Source organism: Pocillopora verrucosa, chromosome 5 (genome assembly GCF_036669915.1).
Source record: "Pocillopora verrucosa isolate sample1 chromosome 5, ASM3666991v2, whole genome shotgun sequence".
Classification (NCBI taxonomy): Eukaryota; Metazoa; Cnidaria; class Anthozoa; order Scleractinia; family Pocilloporidae; genus Pocillopora; species Pocillopora verrucosa.
In genome coordinates this window covers 28,284,520-28,306,572 of record NC_089316.1, presented here as the reverse complement: position 1 = coordinate 28,306,572, position 22,053 = coordinate 28,284,520, and the positions used below count along the sequence as shown (strand labels likewise).

The 22,053-nt window shown below is 38.7% G+C and overlaps 4 protein-coding genes across 4 annotated transcripts; all 4 read right to left on the bottom strand.

Moving 5' to 3' along the window:
* Positions 1–6,913: 6,913 nt before the first annotated feature.
* On the bottom strand, positions 6,914–8,038 carry LOC131789948 (melatonin receptor type 1B-B-like). The gene has a single exon (XM_059107132.2). It carries the CDS (start codon positions 8,036–8,038, stop codon positions 7,019–7,021), a length of 1,020 nt encoding a protein of 339 aa, XP_058963115.2. The 3' UTR covers positions 6,914–7,018.
* Positions 8,039–11,635: 3,597 nt separating this feature from the next.
* On the bottom strand, positions 11,636–12,619 carry LOC136281259 (melatonin receptor type 1A-like). The gene has a single exon (XM_066167602.1). It carries the CDS (start codon positions 12,614–12,616, stop codon positions 11,636–11,638), a length of 981 nt encoding a protein of 326 aa, XP_066023699.1. The 5' UTR covers positions 12,617–12,619.
* A 4,243-nt stretch (positions 12,620–16,862) lies between these two features.
* Positions 16,863–17,825, bottom strand: LOC136280863 (melatonin receptor type 1A-like). Its single transcript, XM_066166597.1, has one exon. The coding sequence runs from the start codon at positions 17,823–17,825 to the stop codon at positions 16,863–16,865; it is 963 nt and encodes a 320-aa protein (XP_066022694.1).
* A 1,589-nt stretch (positions 17,826–19,414) lies between these two features.
* Positions 19,415–19,927, bottom strand: LOC136280862 (melatonin receptor type 1A-like). Its single transcript, XM_066166596.1, has one exon. The coding sequence runs from the start codon at positions 19,925–19,927 to the stop codon at positions 19,415–19,417; it is 513 nt and encodes a 170-aa protein (XP_066022693.1).
* Positions 19,928–22,053: the final 2,126 nt, after the last annotated feature.

The following is a 22,053-nucleotide window of genomic DNA, read 5'->3' as shown; positions in this document are numbered from 1 at the left end:
ATTTCTCGCTGCCACCAAAGATGTTCACTCGACCCTGACAGGATGCAAATGACTCACTTATTGTTTCACGACCATAATGATGTTTTTACCATAGCGTGACATTCTCTGGAAAACCAAAAGTTAATGACACATTGTGAACTTTCCCGAGAAAATGAGTCATAAATAGTGAATAATTCACGGCGCGCGTAGATGCGAATTTGGTTGATGGAATACAATTCAAGCACGTGAAAAATTGCCAGATGTTCACATAGTGCAATGATTGGGTATGTTCTAATGGGCTTTGCACGTTGTTTTTATGGTACGTGATGGAACGTGAGTTGTTAGGCGTGTTCTTTGTGCGTCAAGGAGCCGTAAAAATACGTTTGACTTAAAAATAATACAAAAAATGAAATGCGAACCGTTCATGTCCCGATAAATCTCGACCTTAATCAACGAGGCTCTCGCGAAGGCCACAAACCATCACACTTATCGAATGAGCCCAAGATTTCTGGTTAATGTTATTCTTTGTGCACAGCCCCCTGATCCATTACGCAATAATGATACAATATTTTTAGAACCCCCAAAAGGGGTTATGCGCACAACTTTAGGTGCCCGCTCGTTTCATGCCTCTGCGCCTGCGCTGTGGAACAGCTTGCCTGTGCACATCCGCACGATTGATTCGCTAGCGCTATTTAAGAAATCTCTTAAGACCTATCTTTTTAAGCAAGCGTTTTAGATTCGCATTACAATCGTATCGGTATTCTGTAGCTTATTTATTTACTTTTTACTCATTCATTCTTTCATTATGTATTCATTTACTGTCATTATTTTATTTTAGTATTGTTATTGTAATTATCTATTGTAAATAGCATTTTTATTGTAATTATCTATTGTAATATTAGTTTTCTTGGATTGTAAAGCGCCTTTGATCATTCCATAAATGTTAAAGGGCGCTATATAAGTAAATAAATTATTATTATTATTATTATTATTATTATCCATGACATCATTTATAAGAAACATAGGTATGCGTAGCATGGGTGGGTCGAGATGGGACACTTTGTGTACCTAATGTTTTCATTTTTGTAACAGAAAAAGAGCATGACTTTCAAACGGACGAAAATATCGCGTTACTTCACCTTGAGAGAAAGAAAAAAACAATTTATCTGAACTCACACAACAAGCAGCCCAAGCTCCAGCTGCGAGATGATCATCTCGCGAAATAAGATTCATGGTGATTTTTTCGGATTTTTTCGGATTTTCTTTATCTGGCGGTGACAAACCTGAGTATTTTTATGAGTTGTGCCGTATTTTGACTTCCCCACAGGCACGTCAAATTCAAACGAGGAGTGAAAGTACTAGGCAATACTACACACCAATGAATAGTCTACTAGGTTATTTATGATCCAACTGCTTTTTTTTCCCGCTAAGTCTTTCTGCTCATTTCTCATAAGGCGGGAAAAGCAAAGTTGATAGAGAAGCGCAGCGTGCGTAGCCGAACGGTTACACAGGTTTTTTTACAGTACACAATAACTAACTGTACACATGCGCTATACACATATTTTCGCGTTATTTGAACTTTACCTTGTGCAGTTGAATTATAGAACCAAATTGTCTTGTTGTACCCCTCACTGACGCAGCACCACAATTTCCTTAGAAACTAAACCCATTTATTCATGCGTTGTTGATTACAATGCCTGCAGCTGGTGCGAGGCCAAAAGCAACCAAAATATACTTAATAAACTGCGCTTGGAGCAGAAATCTCCCAAAAACTCAGCATACATCGTATACACATACCCTAACAATACTAAAATACTTCTCGAGCGCTTCACATAACATTATTCCCTCACTTTAATACGATCTGATTAGCTATACTTCATTTTTATTATTTCTAAATTTTTTTAAATTATTTTACGTTTTTCCAGTCTATCGAGTTCATGTTCCATACAAAGCCGTTTTATTCTTGATTTGCGTTCTTTGTTTGAAAGAAATTTGATCATATGAATTAACGTTTAAGCGTTTGACGAAAATGAAATACCCTATGCATAAATCAAATGATTGAACAGCTCGTTAAAAGGAAATGTGTAGCAGCGAGAGAGGAGAATTAACAATCAGATCTTGGGAGTTAAGGGGTTTAAGTCTTTTGGAGTGATAGAATTATCATTAGCTCTTCGGATTAGATAGAGATACTCTACCAGATTAATTAATTAAATCGTTTTGTAAAGAAGCCTTTGACGGTGGCATATATGCGTTGATAACGAAAATCTGAAAAGGAGAGGCGAACATTAATTAATATGACATGAGCCCCAAAAAATGTTTAGCGAAGACGTACATCAATCAACAAAAAAGTCTTCCTCGGCGTTACTTCCTAGTTCCCAGAAAAGAGTATGCGTAGCCTCCATGCTAAAGTTTCAAACTGCTTTCCCCTATGAAGGAGATTGTCAGCGTAGCTAAGCTCAATGAACAATAGCTTTGTAAAATTAGTTTAAAACATTTGCGCTCGTTTTCTACTCACTTTGAACTAGAAATGTGAATTCGAACTTTCTGCGTCCTTAGAGATAGATTGTGAACGCAGTCTCGTCTGGCTACCAAAATCGCAAAACACCTTAGCGATCTCGTGTTTACCAATGTGTTCACCTTCCCTGGAAATGGTTTCTTGTTGCTGTTCACCTTCCTCGAATGTAACATCAACGACACCACTGTCTTGTACCGCACCTACAAGAGTGGGCATCTCCACTTGTCCTGTTTGCAGTTGATTATCAAGGACATTCGTCTCAACCATACCAGTTACTTCCGCCTGCAGGCCACTGAGGGGGAGGAGCAGGGCCAGGAAGCAGGAGAGGGACCACTGTGGATTTTGTTGCCATTCCTTGAAGTATCCTTACAAATGTAGGACATACTGAACTTAAAATTAAGATGTATGGGAATGATTTTGAATTCAGAAAACTATTGATTTACTTTTCAAAAAAATATTTCCAACCTGGCAACAATAGAAGAATATCTTCCATAAAGTAATGACATAAGCACAAACAGATGACTTTCGCCACCTCAAGTCATAGTGACTCAGAAGAGCTACGATCTCATCTTACTTTATTATTTTACTATTATTTCTTAATCCCGAGCGACAAACCAAGAACACTACACAATGACCTGGCCAGGTTTCGAACCCAGACCTCTTGACCCGGAGTCCAGCGCACTAACCATTACGCCATCGTGTCTCCCTCATAGGAGTAAAATCACGTGATTCTGCCTGTCATCATGTGCATTGACAAAGTCACGTGAGAAAGCACTAACCGCCCAAGAGATCAGTGCATTTTTCCGCCTTGCCTGAGACGGTCGAGAAATACGAAATCCAACTTGGAAATCAAGAAAACCTTTCAACGTCGACGTAAACTGTCATACAATCAAAGAAAAACAGGAGAAACTCTTCTGAGCTACCTTTTCAAAGACCGTCAACATGACAAACAAGCAAAATCCAGAAGAAATATCAGCGCTTGACTCAGGCAAACATGGCGACTCGCCAAACTCACTCGGGAAACCCGACTCTATTATCGAAGCAATCTCGCTTATGACTAAACAACTAGTGTCCTCTATTACCACACTCAACTACTCAATGGACCACTCATTTACTGAGATGAATGAGACTTTAGGATATGTCGAGGAATCTGCCAATGAAGAAGGCTCGGTAAACTCCGACGCGGAGAAAGAGACCGACAAGGGGCAAACAAGGACAGCGCTAGCACTAAGGACTAAAACCTATCGGGGTCCAGCAACGCTAATAACGTCAACGATCAGCTGACGTTGACAAATAATACCAATCAAACAGACCCTGAGTCCTTCAAAGAGGAAAACTCAACTCTTGCAGGAATTGCGAGTAATTTAAAATTGGGCCAAAAGAAAGCTCCTGCTGTGAATGCACAATTCACGGGAATACTGAAAGAGGTCATGCGTGTCAAACTTGATGACGATGTATTGACAGAAACGAAAAATCGTCATACCAGGCCAGTAAATTGCAAGTGCTTGGAGCCAACCCAGGTTAACCATCTCCTCTGGGATAAATTAAAACATGACACACGCTCAAGTGACTTAAAGCTTCAGCTTATTCAGGCCAATTTACTGAAGGAAATCATTCCCATCGTACTGGTAGTTGAACAACTGGTCAAAGTCCATGACAAAATATCAGAAGAATTATTGGATATCCCATCTCTAATTAGAACGGCCACTGACTCAGTAGCCTTGCTTGGGGCAGTAAATTTTGGCCTCAATATGCAAAGAAGAGATAACATAAAACCAGAGCTCAATGCAGACTACAAACATCTATGTTCACCTACAGTGCCATTCACAGATTTCCTATTCGGAGATGACCCTGACCTCTCTAAGCAGCTAAAAGATCTAGCTGAAGCCACTAAGGTTAGCAAGAAAATAAGCAAGAACAGTTAATCAAAACAAGATTCATACAGAGGTCAAAATTACGGCCATAAGTCCTACAAGAATAATAGAGGCAGGAAGTTTGGTTACATATACTCACAAAATAAACAATTCAACTCAAAAAGGCCCAGCTTCTCAACTCACAAACAAAAGGAGGAGGGGAAGAAGCACAAATAAGACCTCAAGACCCCTCAACAACAACCGAACAGGTAAAAAACACATTTATTGCTGGCAGGTTGAAAGAGTTTGTCCCAGAATGGCATAAAATAACCTCTGACCCAGAGGTGCCTGACTGGGTACAACATTGTCATATTGAATTTAGTAACAGAGAGTGAAAGCTCAGTGAAAAGATAAGTAATTTACACTTTTGCACAGTCTTTGATGTCTTCTTTTTGAAGCAGTGATCGGCGAAACCCGCTGGTGTGCACGATTACCAACACTGTCTACCAACACCGAAAAACAAATGATATTTTCCATCACGTCCTATCTTTAAACACATTGCAATTAATGAATATTTAGAGATGCCTGTATGTCATCGTTGTTATCATTCTTATCAAGTTGGAAGTTGTAGGGCAAAATAACAACACCACTTTATGTTTCTGTTAGGCGAGAGCACGTGCGTTGTTGTTGAAAGAGGTTTGTTTTAATTATACTCAGTTCTTTACCTGCGGATAGGTGTTTTTGGGTCGCTTTTAATAATAGACATATCTCTTTCGAGTGAAAGAAAAGACGTTGCTTCTATTTTTCCGTATCTTGTCTAAACAATTTCTTCACACAGCTGGTTAATAAACAAACATATTATTCCGCCGCTCACGAAAGGGATAAGATATCTTGAAGAGTTTGAACAACTCTCATTTCTGCGATAAAAAATAGCTTAAAAATTAAATCACTCTCTCAGAAAAAATTGAGATTCAGTTTGTTATTAATAATTTTTGGCATTGTATAGGGAAATTAACTTTTTTTGATAGCCATATAAGATCGTAGAAGTTAAGTGACGGTCAAATTTGAAATTTTTATTTAAACCACCTTTAATTTATGCTTGAATTAAAAATTCTAAAGCCGAGAGGATATTGGAAGAACAAATTGTTATCGAATAAAGAAGCGGAAAAGTCAATATAAGCTCTAAATTAAGCATTGGTCCACAGCCTTCTTAAATTTATTTGCGTATCCAGAATGAAAGAGGAAGTTAGAAAAATCGTCGGCCTAAGTTTTTTTTTCAATGACAACCGCGTGAATATGATGATCAAATGTCTCACACAAAATTTAAGATGACTGTGAAAGACTGACAATCTGCAAGATCGCCTTCTGACATTCTCCAGCATTCAAAGCCATATATCAGGGTGGATAGGACACACCTATGATATAGTTTTAGCCTGGTCTTGGTGCTCTGCTGCTGGGACCTCCATACATAGTTGAGCATTCTGACTACATTAATGGCGTTCACCAAGCGGTTCTTGATGTCCTTGTTTGCTCTTCCATCATGTCTGACTGTGTTGCTCTGGTACGTGAATTCCCCCGTCGTTGGAATATCCTCCCTGTTCGCTCTGATCAGCTGGGGGTTTGGGACATTCAGAATCATAACTTCCGTCTTGTTTTAGCTGATCTACAGGCAAATCTGTTTAACAAGGCCACAGAGACGGGATGTTTTCTTTTGCTTATGATGATAGCTGTGAGATATAGCAGCGCCTGGTCATCAGCAAATTCGAGGTCCTCGTATACAGAGAATAATGTCCATCTGATGCCTCTGGTCTGGTCTTCAGTTGTTCGCTACAGCACCCAAACAATCGCAATGTTGAAGAAGAGTGCTGACATCACACACCCTTACCTCACTCCAATTGTCATTCTAAAGCTGAGTGTTCTTACCTCTGTTCGTGGAGTTGTCGTAAACGCTCTTATTGAGAAGAAATAGGCAAGTACACAGTTACGATACAAGAAAACCAATTGCTATCGACCACATAACTCTCGTACAAGGATAATGACAATAAAACGTGACAGATTGCCTAGTTGCATATTAAGTTAGGTTTTTCAATCTCCATCACATACAACATTTAATACTAATCTACGTAGACTTAACTAACTGACCAATAGAAACGTTCCCTTAATTTATTCAGTCACACTGTGCGCTCGATATTTGATGTTTGTGCACAATCAGTAAATTCTCATAACACACCGCTGCCCCGCTGTTTTCATATTTCTTTGTTATTGACTTTCATCATCACTCTCTTCTACTCAATAATATTGTAATGATATGAGTTTTTGAATAATTATGAATGACAAGAGGGGAATCAAAAATAGAAAAAAAGAAAATAACAGAAAAAGAATAAACATTTTGAAATGAAGCTACAAATAATTAAATTTATCGTTTAGTTTTATTGTTGAAAATACTCTAAGAGAGAATCCACTCTCAAAAAGAAAAGCAATAATCCCTCTGTCTTACTTTGTTACACACAAAAAGTTGTCGTCAAAGCATCTTTTTTGATCTGATTTTTTTGTTTCTGAAAGGATTTGCTACTAGGAAAGACAATGTCGCAAAAATAGTTAAATATCATATTTTTTTCTTTAGCTACATCGATTTTTGAAAGAAATAAAATTAAAACAAAAGATTAAAAGGTCAAAACTGAGGATGGTGACAATAATTTATGGATGACAGACATCCATAAAGTTCAACGTTGTGGCTGCTGTTGTTATTGCCATTTTGGCGCCGAAAGAAAGTAATCTTGCGCAAAAGGGCCTTGAACTCTTGCCTGAACTGTCTGTTCATGATACCGTAAATGAATGGGTTGATGGCGCTACTCAGATAAACCAAGAACGCGTACGTCAAGTAAACCTGTCGTGGTATCGTGGGTTCTCCGCGCGCGGCGTCCACGTTATCCACGACGGAGATAGGAAGCCAGCAGCACGCGAAGCCAAGCAGAACTGCTACTAAAGTTTTCGTTACTTTTGCTTCTTCCACATTCGCGCGGAGTTGACTGGGTTCAACGCCTGAACAGAAAACACGATTTGATCTTGAAACTGAGCGGAACACTTTGACATAGGAGACCGCTATGATTGTTAAGGGTGCTGCGATGTAAACACATTCGATTGTAACAGTGTAAGCCATGTTGCTTTCAAACGTGTACAAACACATTGCTTTTCCAGGCTGGAATTTAAAGCTATTTTTGCCCTCAAAGAAAAACGGGGGCACAGATCCGGCGAAAGCCAGGCACCACACAATGACAATGTATATCAACGCTCTTTGCTTCTTAAACAACAAGAGATACTTCTCTGGTTTTACAACGCAGAAGAATCGGTTGACCGCAATAACACCCATGGTAACCATGGCGACAATTCCGAAAATCAGCACGGCAAAACCTTGAAAGAGACAGTAAGATTCGCCAAATATCCAGCGGCCATGGAACAGAGCGATAACTGTAAAAGGCATACAGCAGGTACATATCAGAATATCACTCACAGCCAGAGCTATCACGAACATGTTGGGAATTGTTCGCAGCCTGTGGTTTCTGTACACGGCATAAAAAGTGAGAAGATTTCCGAAGACAGCCACAACATTGGTAAAAGCAAACACAACTGTTTCAATCCAAACTAACGCCTCCTCTCTTTTGGCAAGCTCAAGGGAGAGTTTACTTGTCATCGCTGCTTTTGGTCAATAAGCTCAGCGAAAAGATAAGTAACTTACACTTTTGCACAGTCTTTGATGTCTACTTTTTGAAGCAGTGATCGGCGAAACCCACTGGTGTGCACGATTACCAATACTGTCTACCAACACCGAAAAACAAATGTTATTTTCCATCACGTCCTATCTTTAAACACATTGCAATTAATGAATATTTAGAGATGTCTGTATGTCATCGTTGTTATCATTCTCATCAAGTTGGAAGTTGTAAGGCCAAATAACAACTCCATTTCATGTTCCTGTTGGCGAGAGCTCGTGCAGTGCGTCGTTATTGCTGAAAGAGGTTTCTTTTAATTGCACTCAGTTATTTACCTCCGGATAAGTGTTGTTGAATCGCTTTTAATAATCGACATATCTTTTTCGAGTGAAAGAAAAGATGTTGCTTCTATTTTTCCGTATCTTGTCTAAACAATTTCTTCACACAGCTGGTTAATAAACAAACATATTATTCCGCCGCTAACGAAAGGGATAAGATATCTTGAAAAGTTTGAACAACTCTCATTTCTGCCATAAAAAATAGCTGGAATAAAACTAAAACTCTCTCAGAAAAAAAAGAAATTGAAATCCAGTCTGTTATTAGCAATTTTCGGCATAGTATGGGGGAACTAATTTTTTTGATGGCCATATAAGATCGCGGAGGTTAAGTGACAGTCAAATTCGAAATTTTAATTTAAACCACCTTAACATTCTGTTTAATTTTAAAACCTTTGTTCTAAAACCGAGAGGATATTTTAAGAACATCTTGTTATCAAATAAGGGAGCGGAAAAGTCGATCTAAGCTCTAAATTAACCATAACTTTACAGACTTATAAGAGCTAGAAAAATAGTCGGCCTAGAAACTTCTCAAACTGTAATGCAACAACGTACGAAACAGAATTTAAATTTAGAATTTTAACTTAAACTCATGAAATTCAATCATAATTCTTTGTCAAATGTCTTAAAATGAAAATTGTAAAGCTGCGAGTAAACAGAGATGTTATCTTGTAGACAACACTCACGAAACGAAAGAAGCTAGAAAAATAGTCGGCTTAGAAACTTCTTAAACTGTAATGTAACAACGTACGAAACAGAATTTAAATTCATTGAAATTCAATCAATCAATCAATCAATTCTTTGTCAAATGTCTTAAAATGAAAATTGTAAAGTTGCGAGTAAACATGGATATCTTGTAGACAACACTCATCAAAAAAGCTGTTCTAGCGGTTCTGGAAGAAAATTAAAGTTTTATTTGCAAAATATCTCCTTGATAAAGATTTGGAAACCAATTTTACGAGTCGGCAAACATTTTAATATCACTAAAATCGCTTCCTGAAAAAAGAATTGACGCCATCTTGACTTTTAGTTTGGATAAAAGAAAAAAATTTGTAAGTTTTTTTAATAACAACCGCGTGAATACGATGATCAAATGTGAGCCAAATTTACAGCTCCTCGCATTTTTTAACGACCAGACATTGTTGAGTCCAGCGCGCAAACCAAAGGGTGCTGTGTCTAACACAAAATTTAAGGAGACTGTGGAAGACTGACCATCTGTAAGGATCGCCTTCTGTCATTCTCCAGCATTCGGAGCCACATATTAGGGTGGATAGGGCACAGCTAGGATATAGTTTTAGCCTGAACTTGGTGCTCTGCTGCTGGGACCTCCATACATAGTTGAGGATTCTGACTACGTTGATGGCTTTCACTAAGCGGTTCTCGATGTCCTTGTTTGCTCTTTCATCATGTCTAACTGTGTTGCCCTGGTATATGTGAGTTCCCCCGTCGTTGGAAGATCCTCTCTGTTCGCTCTGATCAGCTAGGGGTTTGGGACATTCGGAATCATAACCTCCGTCTTGTTTTAGCTGATCTTCAGGCAAATCTGTTTATCAAGGTCACAGAGACGGGATTTCTCTTACTTATGGTGATGAGTGTGAGATATAGCAGCGCCTGGTCATCAGCAAAGTCGAGGTCCTCGTATGCAGAGAATAATGTCTATCGGATGCCTCTGGTCTGGTCTTCGGTTGTTCGCTACAGCACCCAACCTCCGCTACCTCTGCTTGTGACGTTGTCGTAAACGCTCTTAATGAGAACAAATAGGTAAGAACACAGTAATGATACAAGAATAGCCAATTGCTATCGACCACATAACTGTCGTACTAATCTTAAACAATTTAAAATACTAGGGTCCTAAAATTTGGCATTCTCTCTCAATCATATCGATCACTGGTTTGACTAGCTTTTTACTTTTAAAAGAAAGATGATTGATTTCTTAATGAAACGAGTCCCAATTGGCCAAGCCGCATATCCACATCCACAACTTAATTACAAACATAATGACAACCGAGGTAGCCTCCCCTATTAGCTTGGTGGTTTCTTGGAGGTCTCCTCGACCTACCATACTGTTAAACCTGTATTAAACCTATCTAAATGTTATATCTCATGTGACTAGTAAAAACACTATGATGATGAAGATGATGAAATATTTGCAGCAGAATCCCGCACAAGAGACTACCTCTGTGGATGCTGTCAACTGCTTTGTAAAAGTTAACGCACAGCTGTCTTTTCCACTCTATGCGTTGTCTGATAATGTTGTGAAGAGTAGAAGATCTGATCGGTACATCCCTTCCGGTTCCTGAACCTTACTTGTTCCTTCCGGAACTCTTGGTCCACTGTGTTTGATATCCACTTGATGATGATCTCAGCCAAGATTTTTCTTGCAACTGATAAGAGGGTAATTCCCCGCCAGATGCTGCAACCCCTAAGGGTGCCTGACTTTGGGATCCTCCCAGGTTTGTGCAAAGTATTTATTTTGTCACTCTTTTCGGTAATTCAAGCCAGTCTACAAATCAACAAAGGTTCGTGTAAAGAAACTCAGATGTTCCAATTTTACCAGTAACAACCTCCAACAAAATCTGAGAAAAAAACTATCATACTACACCAGGTCTTGTGTCATTTCAGTTAAGCGTCGTTGTTTTCGTAGTCGGCTCGGCATTTGAAGCCAAAACGAATGGTACATTAGCTGCTTTATTTTTCGCTAATCATTCTGTAAAGTTGTAATCGGATAGTGTAATCAAACAGTTGGCTGTAATCAGACAGTTGAAGCAACCAGTCATACTAAGTCCACTCAGCTAAATCCACCAATCACAGAATTGATCACAATGAAAACAGCAACAACCACTTATCGTAAAAAAAATGTGGAATTTTTAAAATTGAGGAATTTTGTTCCATTGTTTCTACGAGAGATACTTGTTCTAAATATATTTGTTGTTTCCAGAAACTGCTACGGTTATGGTTAATTGGTAACAAGACTTTGTGTCGTCCAATACTGCATGTAATCATACTCGTGACAAATCCCACTCCTGCTTCGTAGTCGTCCGATTTTGCTAATCACTTGTTTAATTACAAATCGAATAGGACTCCACTTCGTCCTATTACCATTACTGTTCAAAACTATAGCACAGCTCTCGAATGAGATGGGTTGACAACAGCCCGACTTGCGCTCTTATAGGAGAATGTAAGCGTCATTTCCGTGTAATCAGACAGAAATATTTGCTGTTTGCTGAGAATGGTGAAAATAATTCATGCATCATTTTCAGCGTTGTGGCTGCCGTTGTTGTTGCCATTTTGGCGTCGAAAGCAAGTAATCTTGCACAAGAGGGCCTTGTACTCTCGCCTGAACTGTCTATTCATGATACCATAAATGACTGGGTTGATAGTGCTACTCAGATAGATCAAGAATCCGTTCGTCAGGTAAACCTGTCGTGGTATCGTCAGTTCTCCGCGCACGGCGTCCAAGATATCCATAACGAAGATAGGAAGCCAGCAGCACGCGAAGCCAAACAGAACTACTACTAAAGTTTTCGTTACTTTTGCTTCTTCCACATTCGCGCGGAGTTGACGGGGATTAACGCCTGGACAGAAAACACGATTTAATCTTGAAACTGAGCGGAACACTTTGACATAGCAGACCACTATCATTGTTAAGGGCGCAGCGATGTAAAGACATGCGATTGTAACAGTGTAAGCCATATTTCTTTCAAACGTGTACGAACACATTGTTTTTCCAGGCTGGAATTTAAAGCTATTTTTGCCCTCAAAGGAAAACGGGAGCGCAGATCCAGCGAAAGCCAGGCACCACACAATGACAATGTATATCAACGCTCTCTGCTTCTTAAACACAAAGAGATACTTTTCTGGTTTTACAACGCAGAAGAATCGGTTGACGGCAATGACACCCATGGTAACTATGGAGACCATCGCGAGAGTCAGCACGGCAAAACCTTGAAAGAGACAGTAAGATTTGCCAAATATCCACTGGCCATGGAACAGAGCGACAACTGTAAAAGGCATACAGCAGGTACACATCAGAATATCGCTGATAGCCAGAGCTATTACGAACATATTGGTAACTGTTCGTAGCCTGTGGTTTCTGTACACGGTGTAAAAAGTGAGAAGATTTCCGAAGACAGCCACAACATTGGTAAAAGCAAACAGAACTGTTTCAGTCCACACTAACGCCTCCTCTCTTGTGGCAAGCTCAAGGGAGAGTTTACTTGTCATCACTGCTTTTGGTCAATAAGCTCTAGCTCGGCGAAAAGATTATTAATTCAGTTACACTTCTGCACAGTCTTTGTTGTCGACTTTTTGAAGCAGTGATCGGCGAAACCCGCTGGTGTGCGCGATTACCAACACTGTCTACCAACACCGAAAAACAAATATTATTTTCCATCACATCCTATCTGTAAACACATTGCAATTAATGAATATTTAAAAATGTCTGTATGTTATCGTTGTTATCATTCTCATCAAGTTGGAAGTTGTAGGGCCAAATAACAACTGTTTCTGTTCGGCGAGAGCTCGTGCGGTATGTCGTTGTTGCTGGAAGAGGTTTATTATAATTGAAATATGTAATTTACATCCGGATAAGTGTTGTTGAATCGCTTTTAATATATCGATATATCTCTTTAGAGTGAAAGAAAAGATGTTGTTTCTATTTTTCCGTATCTTGTCTAAACAATTTCTTCACACAGCTGGTTAATAAACAAACATAGAATTACGCCGCTCACGAAAGGGATAAGATATCTTAAAGAGTTTGAACAACTCTCATTTCTGCAATAAAAATAGCTGGAAAAAACTAAAACCCTCCCTCAGAAAAAAAATTGAAGTCCAGTCTGTTATTAACAATTTTAGGCATCGTATGGGGGAACTAATTTTTTTTGGATGGGCATATAAGATCGCGGAGGTTAAGTGACGGTCAAATTTGAAATTATAATTTAAGCCACTCTAATTTTCTGCTTAAATTAAAAACCTTTGTTCTAAGACCGAGAGGATATTGTAAGAACATCTTGTTATCAAATAACGAAGCGGAAAAGTCAATCTAAGCTCTAAATTAACCATAAGTTTACAGCCTTCTTACATTTATTCACGTATCCAAAACGTAAGAAGAAGTTAGAAAAATCGTCGGCTTAGAAACTTAGAAACTGTAATATAACAACGTAATAAACAGTAAATTAGTCGTTTAACTAAACTCATGAAATTCATCATCAAGACTCATCAAAAAACTGTTCTAGCGGTTCAAAAAGAAAATTAAAGTTTTATTTGAAAAATATCTCCCTGATAAAGGTTTGGAAACCAATTATACGAGTCGGCAAACTCTTCAATATCACTGAAATAAAGAATTGACGCCATCTTGACTTTTAGTTTGGACAAAAGAAAAAATTCATAAGTTTTTTTTTCATTAACAACCGCGTGAATACGATGATCAAATGTGAGCCAAATTTCTAGCTTTTCGCTTTTTTTTAACGACCAGACATTGTTGAGTCCAGCGTGCAAACCAAAGGGAACTGTATCTAACACAAAATTTAAGAAGACTGTGGAAGACTGACCATCTGCATGGATCGCCTTCTGTCATTCTCTAGCATTCAGAGCCACATATTAGGGTGGATGCGACACAGCTATGATATAGTTTTTGCCTGATCTTGGCGCTCTACTGCTGGGACCTCTATACATTGTTGAGCATGCTGACTACATTGATGACTTTCACTAAGCGGTTCTTGATGTCCTTGCTTGTTCCTTCATCATGTCTGACTGTATTGCCCAGGTACGTGAATTCCATTTCTAATAAGCCGGGGGTTTGGGACATTCGGAATCATAAATTCCGTCTTGTTTTGGCTGATCTTCCTGATCTTCTGTCGTACTAATCTTAAACAATTTACAATACTCTACAATTTACAATACTCTAACTCCTTAAACTTGGCATTCTCTCCCAATATCGATCACTGGTTTGACTAGCTTTTTTACTTTTAAAAGAAAGATGATTGATTTCTTAATGAAATGAGTCCGAATTGGCCAAGCCGCACATCCACATCCACATCTTAATTTCAAACGTAATGACAACCGAGGTGGCCTCCCCTATAAGCTTGGTGGTTTCTTGGAGGTCTCCTCGCCCTACCATACTGTTAAGGCTGTATAAATGTTATATCCGAAGTGACTAATAAAATGATGATGATGATGACAATGATGAAATATTTGCTGCAGGATCCAGTACAAGAGACTATCTCTGAGGATGCTGTCAACTTCCACTCTGTGTGTTACCTGATGATGTTTGAAAAGTAAAGATCTGGTCGGTGCAACCCTTTTCTTTCCTGAACCTTACTTGTTCCTTCGCGAACGCTTGGTCCACCGTGTTTTATATCCACTCGATGATGATCTCAGCCAAGATTTTTCTTGGAACTGATAAGAGGGTAATTCTCCGCTAGATGCTGCAACCACTAAAGGTGCCTGACTCTGGGATCCTCAACATTACTTCCAGGTTTGTGTAAAGTATTTATTTTTCTCAATCTTTTCGGTAATTCAAGCCAGTCTACAAGGCAACATGGTTTCGTGTAAAGACACCCAGATGTTCCAATTTTACCAGTAACAACCTCGGACAAAATCTCCTTTATACTCCATACTACATCAGGTCGTGTGCCATTTCAGTTCAGCGTCGTTGTTTTCGTTGTTAGCTCGGCATTTGAAGCCAAAAATCTTCCAGAAAACAACCTTATACTCTCGTCTGAACCTCTTATCTGTGGCACAATACATGAAGGGGTTTATCGTGCTACTCAAATAAACCAAAAAGCCGTATGTTAAGTAAGCTGGTCGTGGTAGCGTGGGCTCTCCATGCGCCATGTCGATATTGTCGACGATGAAAATAGGAAGCCAGCAGCATGCAAAGCCGACTACAACTGCAACCAAACGCTTCGTCATTTTGGTTTCCTCCACATTCACATTCCTACCACATTTCTCTGGCTATTTCAGTTAGGCGTTACCGTTCTCGCTGTTGTCTCGGCATTTAAAGGTAAAAATCTTTGGCTTTGGCAAATTTTAAAATTTGTCAGGTGCCCGATTAACAAGCCCAACTCCAAGGAATGTAGTTATGAGCTGTGTGCACTGAAATCAAATAAAAAGACCCCTTTCTATATGTTTGCTGTTAAAATAACAGATATTCCTTGGAAAGGAAACAGTTCACTTTGTACGAATTCTTAGTTTAAACTGAACAAAATTTTAGCGTAATTATTTGAACAAGTATCAGCCTATTTAATTAATTATAGGGTTTGACGAAAGTAGGTTACTGTATGTTGAGTGTGTTGAGCATTTGAATGACAGTTAAGTAGGTTTAATTTAGGATATTTCTGAGAAAAAGTTCACTTCCAATTTTACATAGTTCAAAGCAACAATTTCTCACTTACAGTGGATAATAATGGTGAAGACGACATCGAAACTCAAACAGTCATGTCCCGGCTGAGTTATGATTGAAGAAATTTACTCAAATTTGCGAACATCTGTTTTAAGATGTTCCTTTCCATTATCTCTAGTTTGGCCACGAGCTTCAGAGAAGTCATCGGAGGGCACAGGAAATTAACCTCAATAAGAAAAGTGTAAATGAACAGAGAAATGTTTTAAACTGATATCCATATACAAACAAAAATTCACTTTTACATATATAACAGTTTTGCTCGAGAACAAAATTCCTCTTTTAAATTAAAAAGAGACTGTCTCTATGGATGCTGTCAACTGCTTTGTAAAAGTTAATGCACAGCTGTCTTTTCCACTCGTTACCTGATGATATTTTGAAAGAAAAGATCTGTTCGCTACATTCCTTTCCTTCCCTGAACCTTACTTGTTCCTTCGCGAGCTCTTGGTCCACTGTGTTTACATTCACTTGATGATGATCTTAGCCAAGATTTTTCTTGGTACTGATAAGAGGGTAATTCCCTGCCAGATGCTGCAATCACTAAGGGTGCCTGTCTTAGGGATCCTCCAAATGACTTCTAGGTTTGCGCAAAGTATTTATTTTGTCACTCTTTTCGGTAACTCAAGCCAGTCTACAAATCAACATGGGTTCTTGTGAAGACCTTCAAATGTTTCCAATTTTACCAGTAACAACCTCAGTTAAAATCTCAGAAAAAAAACTACCACTACACCAGGTCTTGAGCCATTTCAGTTAACCGTCGTTGTTTTCGTTGTTGGCTCGGCATTTGAAGCTAAAAATCTTCCAGAAAACAGCCTTATACTCCCGTCTGAACCTCTTATCTGTGGCACAATATATGAAGGGGTTTATGGTGCTACTCATGTAAAGCAAAAAGCCATATGCTAAGTAAGCTGGTCGTGGTAGCGTGGGCTCTTCATGCGCCATGTCCATATTGTCGATGATGAAAATAGGAAGCCAGTAGCATGCAAAGCCGACTACAACTGCAACCAAACGCTTCGTCATTTTGGTTTCCTCCACATTCACATTCCTACCACATTTCTCTGGCTATTTCAGTTAGGCGTCACCGTTCTCCCTGTTGTCTCGGCATTTAAAGGTAAAAATCTTCCTCAAAACAACCTTATACTCTCGTCTGAACCTCTTATCTGTGGCACAATATATGAATGGGTTTATGGTGCTACTCAGGTAAATTAAGAGGCTGTTAGTCAAGTACAGTTGTCGTGGTAGCGTGGGTTCTCCACGTGCCATGTCGATGTTATCAACGACAAAAACGGGAAGCCAACAGCATGCAAAGCCGACCACAACTGCTACCAAACGTTTCGTCACTTTGGCTTCTTCCACATTCACCCGAAGAAGTTCCAGGTTATTTTCCAGTGAGAAAACACGATTTGATCTCGACACGGTGCGGAACACTTTGAAATAGGAGATCGTGATGATAATCAAGGGTGTTGTGATAAAACAGCAGTGCATAAAGACAGAGTAAGCAATGTTACTTTCAAATTTGTACAGACACATTGCTTTTCCTGGTTGGAATTCAACGCTGTTATTTTTGAAGACTAATATGGGCACAGATCCAACCAGAGCCAAGCACCAAACAACGAAAATGTACATCACGGATCTTTGCTTCTTAAACAGCCAGGGATACTTTTCCCGATTAACAACACAGAAATATCGGCTGACTGCAATTGCTGCCATAGTTCCAACACTGCTCGTCCCAAATGTAAATATATCAAATGCTTGCCAGCGACAGACTGTGTCACCAAAGATCCACCTGCCGTGGAAAAGACTTGCAACTGTAAAAGGTATACAGATAGTAGACATCAGAATATCACTTAGAGCCAGAGCTATCAGGAACATGTTGGGAATCGTGCGCAGCCTGTGGTTTCTGTACACAGCATAAAAAGTGAGAAGATTTCCGAGGATGGCCAGAACATTGGTAACAGCAAACAAAACTGTTTCAGTACAAACTAACGCCTCCGTCCTCGTGTCGAGCTCAAGGGAAAGTGTGTTTCTCCTCATCTCCTTTGGTCGATAAGCTCAGCGAAAAGATAAAAAAACTATACCGTTGCGAAGTCTTCGTTGACGACTTTTTGAATCATTTTGAATCATTAATCGCTAAAACCTTCGGTGTGCGAGAGATTTTGTCTGCTGAGATGAAAACAGATGTCATTCTCTCATAAATCTTATCTCTATACCCATTGCAGTAAATAAATATTGAGCAATATTTAACATTGAACTATGAATTATGTCAACGTTGTTTTCATTTACCGTTGGAAGTTGTAAGTCAAAAAAAGATCGATTTTTTATTACTTCGGGAACATCCACGTATTTTTTATCGTTGATGTTAAAAGAGGTTTGTTTTAATTGTTCTCACTTGTTTAACTTTTATATAAGTGCTAGTGAGTTGCTTTTAATGTTTGGTTTATCCCTTTTGAGTGAAAGAAAGGCTATTCATTCTGTTTAGCCATTTCTTGTTCGTACACATCAGCATTTACAGGTTCCTGTTAGTAAACAAACGTTATCCGACGATTTCGTCGTTCACAAAAATGAGAAAATACTTTAGAAAGCTTCAACAATTTTATTTCCTCAAACAAAATTACTGAAAAAAGGAAGAATTACGAAAATCAAAGGAAACTTTGTGATCCAGACTGCAACTTTTGGTAAAAATTTGTTTTTCGGCATAGTGGAGGGGAAGTATTTTCTTTTGATAAGCAAAATTTTGGCGTAATTATTTGAACAAGTATCAGTCTATTTAATTAATTATAGGGTTTGATGGGAGTAGGTTACTGTATGTTGAGTGTGTTGAACATTTGAATGACAATTAAGTACGTTTAATTAAGGATATTTCTGAGAAAAAGTTCACTTCCAATTTTACATAGTTCAAAGCAACAATTTCTCACTTACAGTGGATAATAATGATGAAGACGACATCGAAACTCAAACAGTCATGTCCCGGCTGAGTTATGATTGAAGAAATTTACTCAAATTTGCGGACATCTGTTTTAAGATGTTCCTTTCGATTATCTCTAGTTTGGCCCCGAGCTTCAGAGAAGTCATTGGAGGGCACAGGAAATTAACCTCAATAAGAAAAGTGTAAATGAACAGAGAAATGTTTTAAACTGATATCCATTTACAAACAAAAATTCACTTTTACATACATAACAGTTTTGCTCGAGAACAAAATTCCTCTTTTAAATTAAAAAGAGACTATCTCTATGGATGCTGTCAACTGCTTTGTAAAAGTTAATGCACAGCTGTCTTTTCCACTCGTTACCTGATGATATTTTGAAAGAAAAGATCTGTTCGCTACATTCCTTTCCTTCCCTAAACCTTACTTGTTCCTTCCCGAGCTCTTGGTTCACTGTGTTTGATATTCACTTGATGATGATCTTGGACAAGATTTTTCTTGGTACTGATAAGAGGGTAATTCCCCGCCAGATGCTGCAATCACTAAGGGTGCCTGTCTTGGGGATCCTCCAAATGACTTCTTGGTTTGTGCAAAGTATTTATTTTGTCACTCTTTTCGGTAACTCAAGCCAGTCTACAAATCAACATGGGTTCTTGTGAAGACCTTCAAATGTTTCCAATTTTACCAGTAACAACCTCAGTTAAAATCTCAGATTTCCGGGCTGGAATTCAACGCTGTTATTTTTGAAGACTAATATGGGCACAGATCCAACCAGAGCCAAGCACCAAACCATGAAAATGTACATCACGGATCTTTGCTTCTTAAACAGGGAGGGATACTTTTCCTGATTAACAACACAGAAATATCGGCTGACTGCAATTGCTGCCATAGATCCAAGACTACTCGTCCCAAATGTAAAGATATCAAATGCTTGCCAGCGACAGACTGTGTCACCAAAGATCCACCTGCCGTGGAAAAGACTTGCAACTCTAAAAGGTATACAGATAGTAGACATCAGAATATCACTTAGAGCCAGAGCTATCAGGAACATGTTGGGAATCGTGCGCAGCCTTTGGTTTCTGTACACAGCATAAAAAGTGAGAAGATTTCCGAGGATGGCCACAACATTGGTGACAGCAAACAAAATTGTTTCAGTACAAACTAACGCCTCCGTCCTCGTGGCGAGCTCAAGGGAAAGTGTGTTTCTCCTCATCTCCCTTGGTCGATAAGCTCAGCGAAAAGATAAAAAAAAACTATACCGTTGCGAAGTCTTCGTTGACGACTTTTTGAATCATTAATCGCTAAAACCTGCGGTGCGCGAGCGATTTTGTCTGCTGGGATGAAAACAGATGTCATTCTCTCATAAATCTTATCTCTATACCCATTGCAGTAAATAAATATTGAGCAATATTTAATATTGAACTATGTAATTATGTCAACGTCGTTTTCATTTACCGTTGGAAGTTGTAAGTCAAAAAAAGATCGATTTTTTATTACTTCGGGAATATCCACGTATTTTTTATCGTTGATGTTAAAAGAGGTTTGTTTTAATTCTTCTCACTTGTTTAACTTTTATATAAGTGCTAGTGAGTTGCTTTTAATATTTGGTTTACCCCTTTTGAGTGAAAGAAAAGCTATTCATTCTGTTTAGCCATTTCTTGTTCGTACACATCAGCATTTACAGGTTCCTGTTAATAAACAAACGTTATCCGACGATTTCGTCGTTCACAAAAATGAGAAAATACTTTAGAAAGCTTCAACAATCTTATTTCCTCAAACAAAATTACTGAAAAAAGGAAGAATTACGAAAATCAAAGGAAACTTTGTGATCCATACTGCAACTTTTGGTAAAAATTTGTTTTTCGGCATAGTAGAGGGGAAGTATTTTCTTTTGATAAGCATATAAGATCGCGGAAGTAGAGTGTCAGTAAAATTTGAAGTTGTTTGAACCACCTCACGTTTCTGCTTGAAACATTTGGAATGTTAATTAAAAACCGTGGGGATGTTGTCTGAATATCTTCTTTCTAATTATTGAAGCCAAAAAGTCATTTTACGTCCTAAATTAACCTTAAGTTGACATAATTCTTTCTCGTGTTGCGGTGGAAACCAACAAGTTTTAACAAGGTTGGCCGAAGATATGAAAATCGTCGCTTTAGCACATTGCTTAACAGTATTTATATCGTTGGAATTCAACTAAATTAACTCATGTCGCAACAATTTTTAAAAATGCATAAAAAGAAACTGTTTCACCTTGGAGAGGACAGAGATGTTCTCTCGCTGATGATACACATTAAAAAAAACTGTGGAATACAGCTGTTTTTGTTTAAAGAATTAATACCAGCTTGCAGTAATAAAGTTCTGGGAAAAAAAATTTGAGCGTCTTCGTAAAAATCTGCCCTAAAGCGCTTGAATATTATCAAATAACGGCAAAATTGGACGCGTTTGACATTTCGTCTCTCAATACCAACGCAAAAATTAATCTAATGTAAATAGACATGATTTCAAGCTACGTTCGTCGTCACATTTCGTTACCATAGCTACCTACTTGTGCCTTTAATTAACTAAAACATTTCAAAATGCCCTTGAACTCTCTCCTCAGTTGCTCACTCAATGCACTATAAATTAAGAGGGTTGATGGTGCTGCTTAGGTAAGCGAAGAATCCATAAGTAAGGAACACTTCTCGCTGTAAAGTGAGTTCCACGCGCGCGGCTTCAGTCATGTCATCACATGTGTCGGGGGGGGGGGGGTGAGGAATTGGTTAATTTTTGGGGAGTTACGTAGTTTTCAGGGGAATGAGAGGGGGGATCAGTCGTCGCTAACACAATATAAAGGGTGGAACCCAAGCCTACAGGAGATTCACCACCACTGACTTTGCGAAAATAACTGGTGACGGCTTCTAAATGAGGTAACGGCAGACTTGTAGTAACTTGAAATAAATCTCAGAGTTCCTGGACTTTTTGTGATAATTTTGTCTCGGGTGTAAATCGTCTTACAGAGATAAGTTCACTCTATTATGTCATCGTGAAACCTGATTGTATCGTTCAAAGCATAACGAAAAGAAAGTTGAACAAGAAAGTAGCATGTGTATGATTCGTTGCATTTACCTGATACAGTTTATAGCGCCGCTGATAATATACCTGCGGCGCAGTTCCCCATACCATGAGCGTTGCTTCAGCATTACTTGCATTTTTTTTTTTTGCCGTTTTTTCCGAGTTAGTGTCAGCGAAGGATTCTAGGCTGTGTAAGAAGCAATAGCTTCGAATCGTCGCCAGATGGATCCTCATTTGTCATTCGTTGTGATTATCCTGTACAAGAATACAAGGAATCAGGACACATAA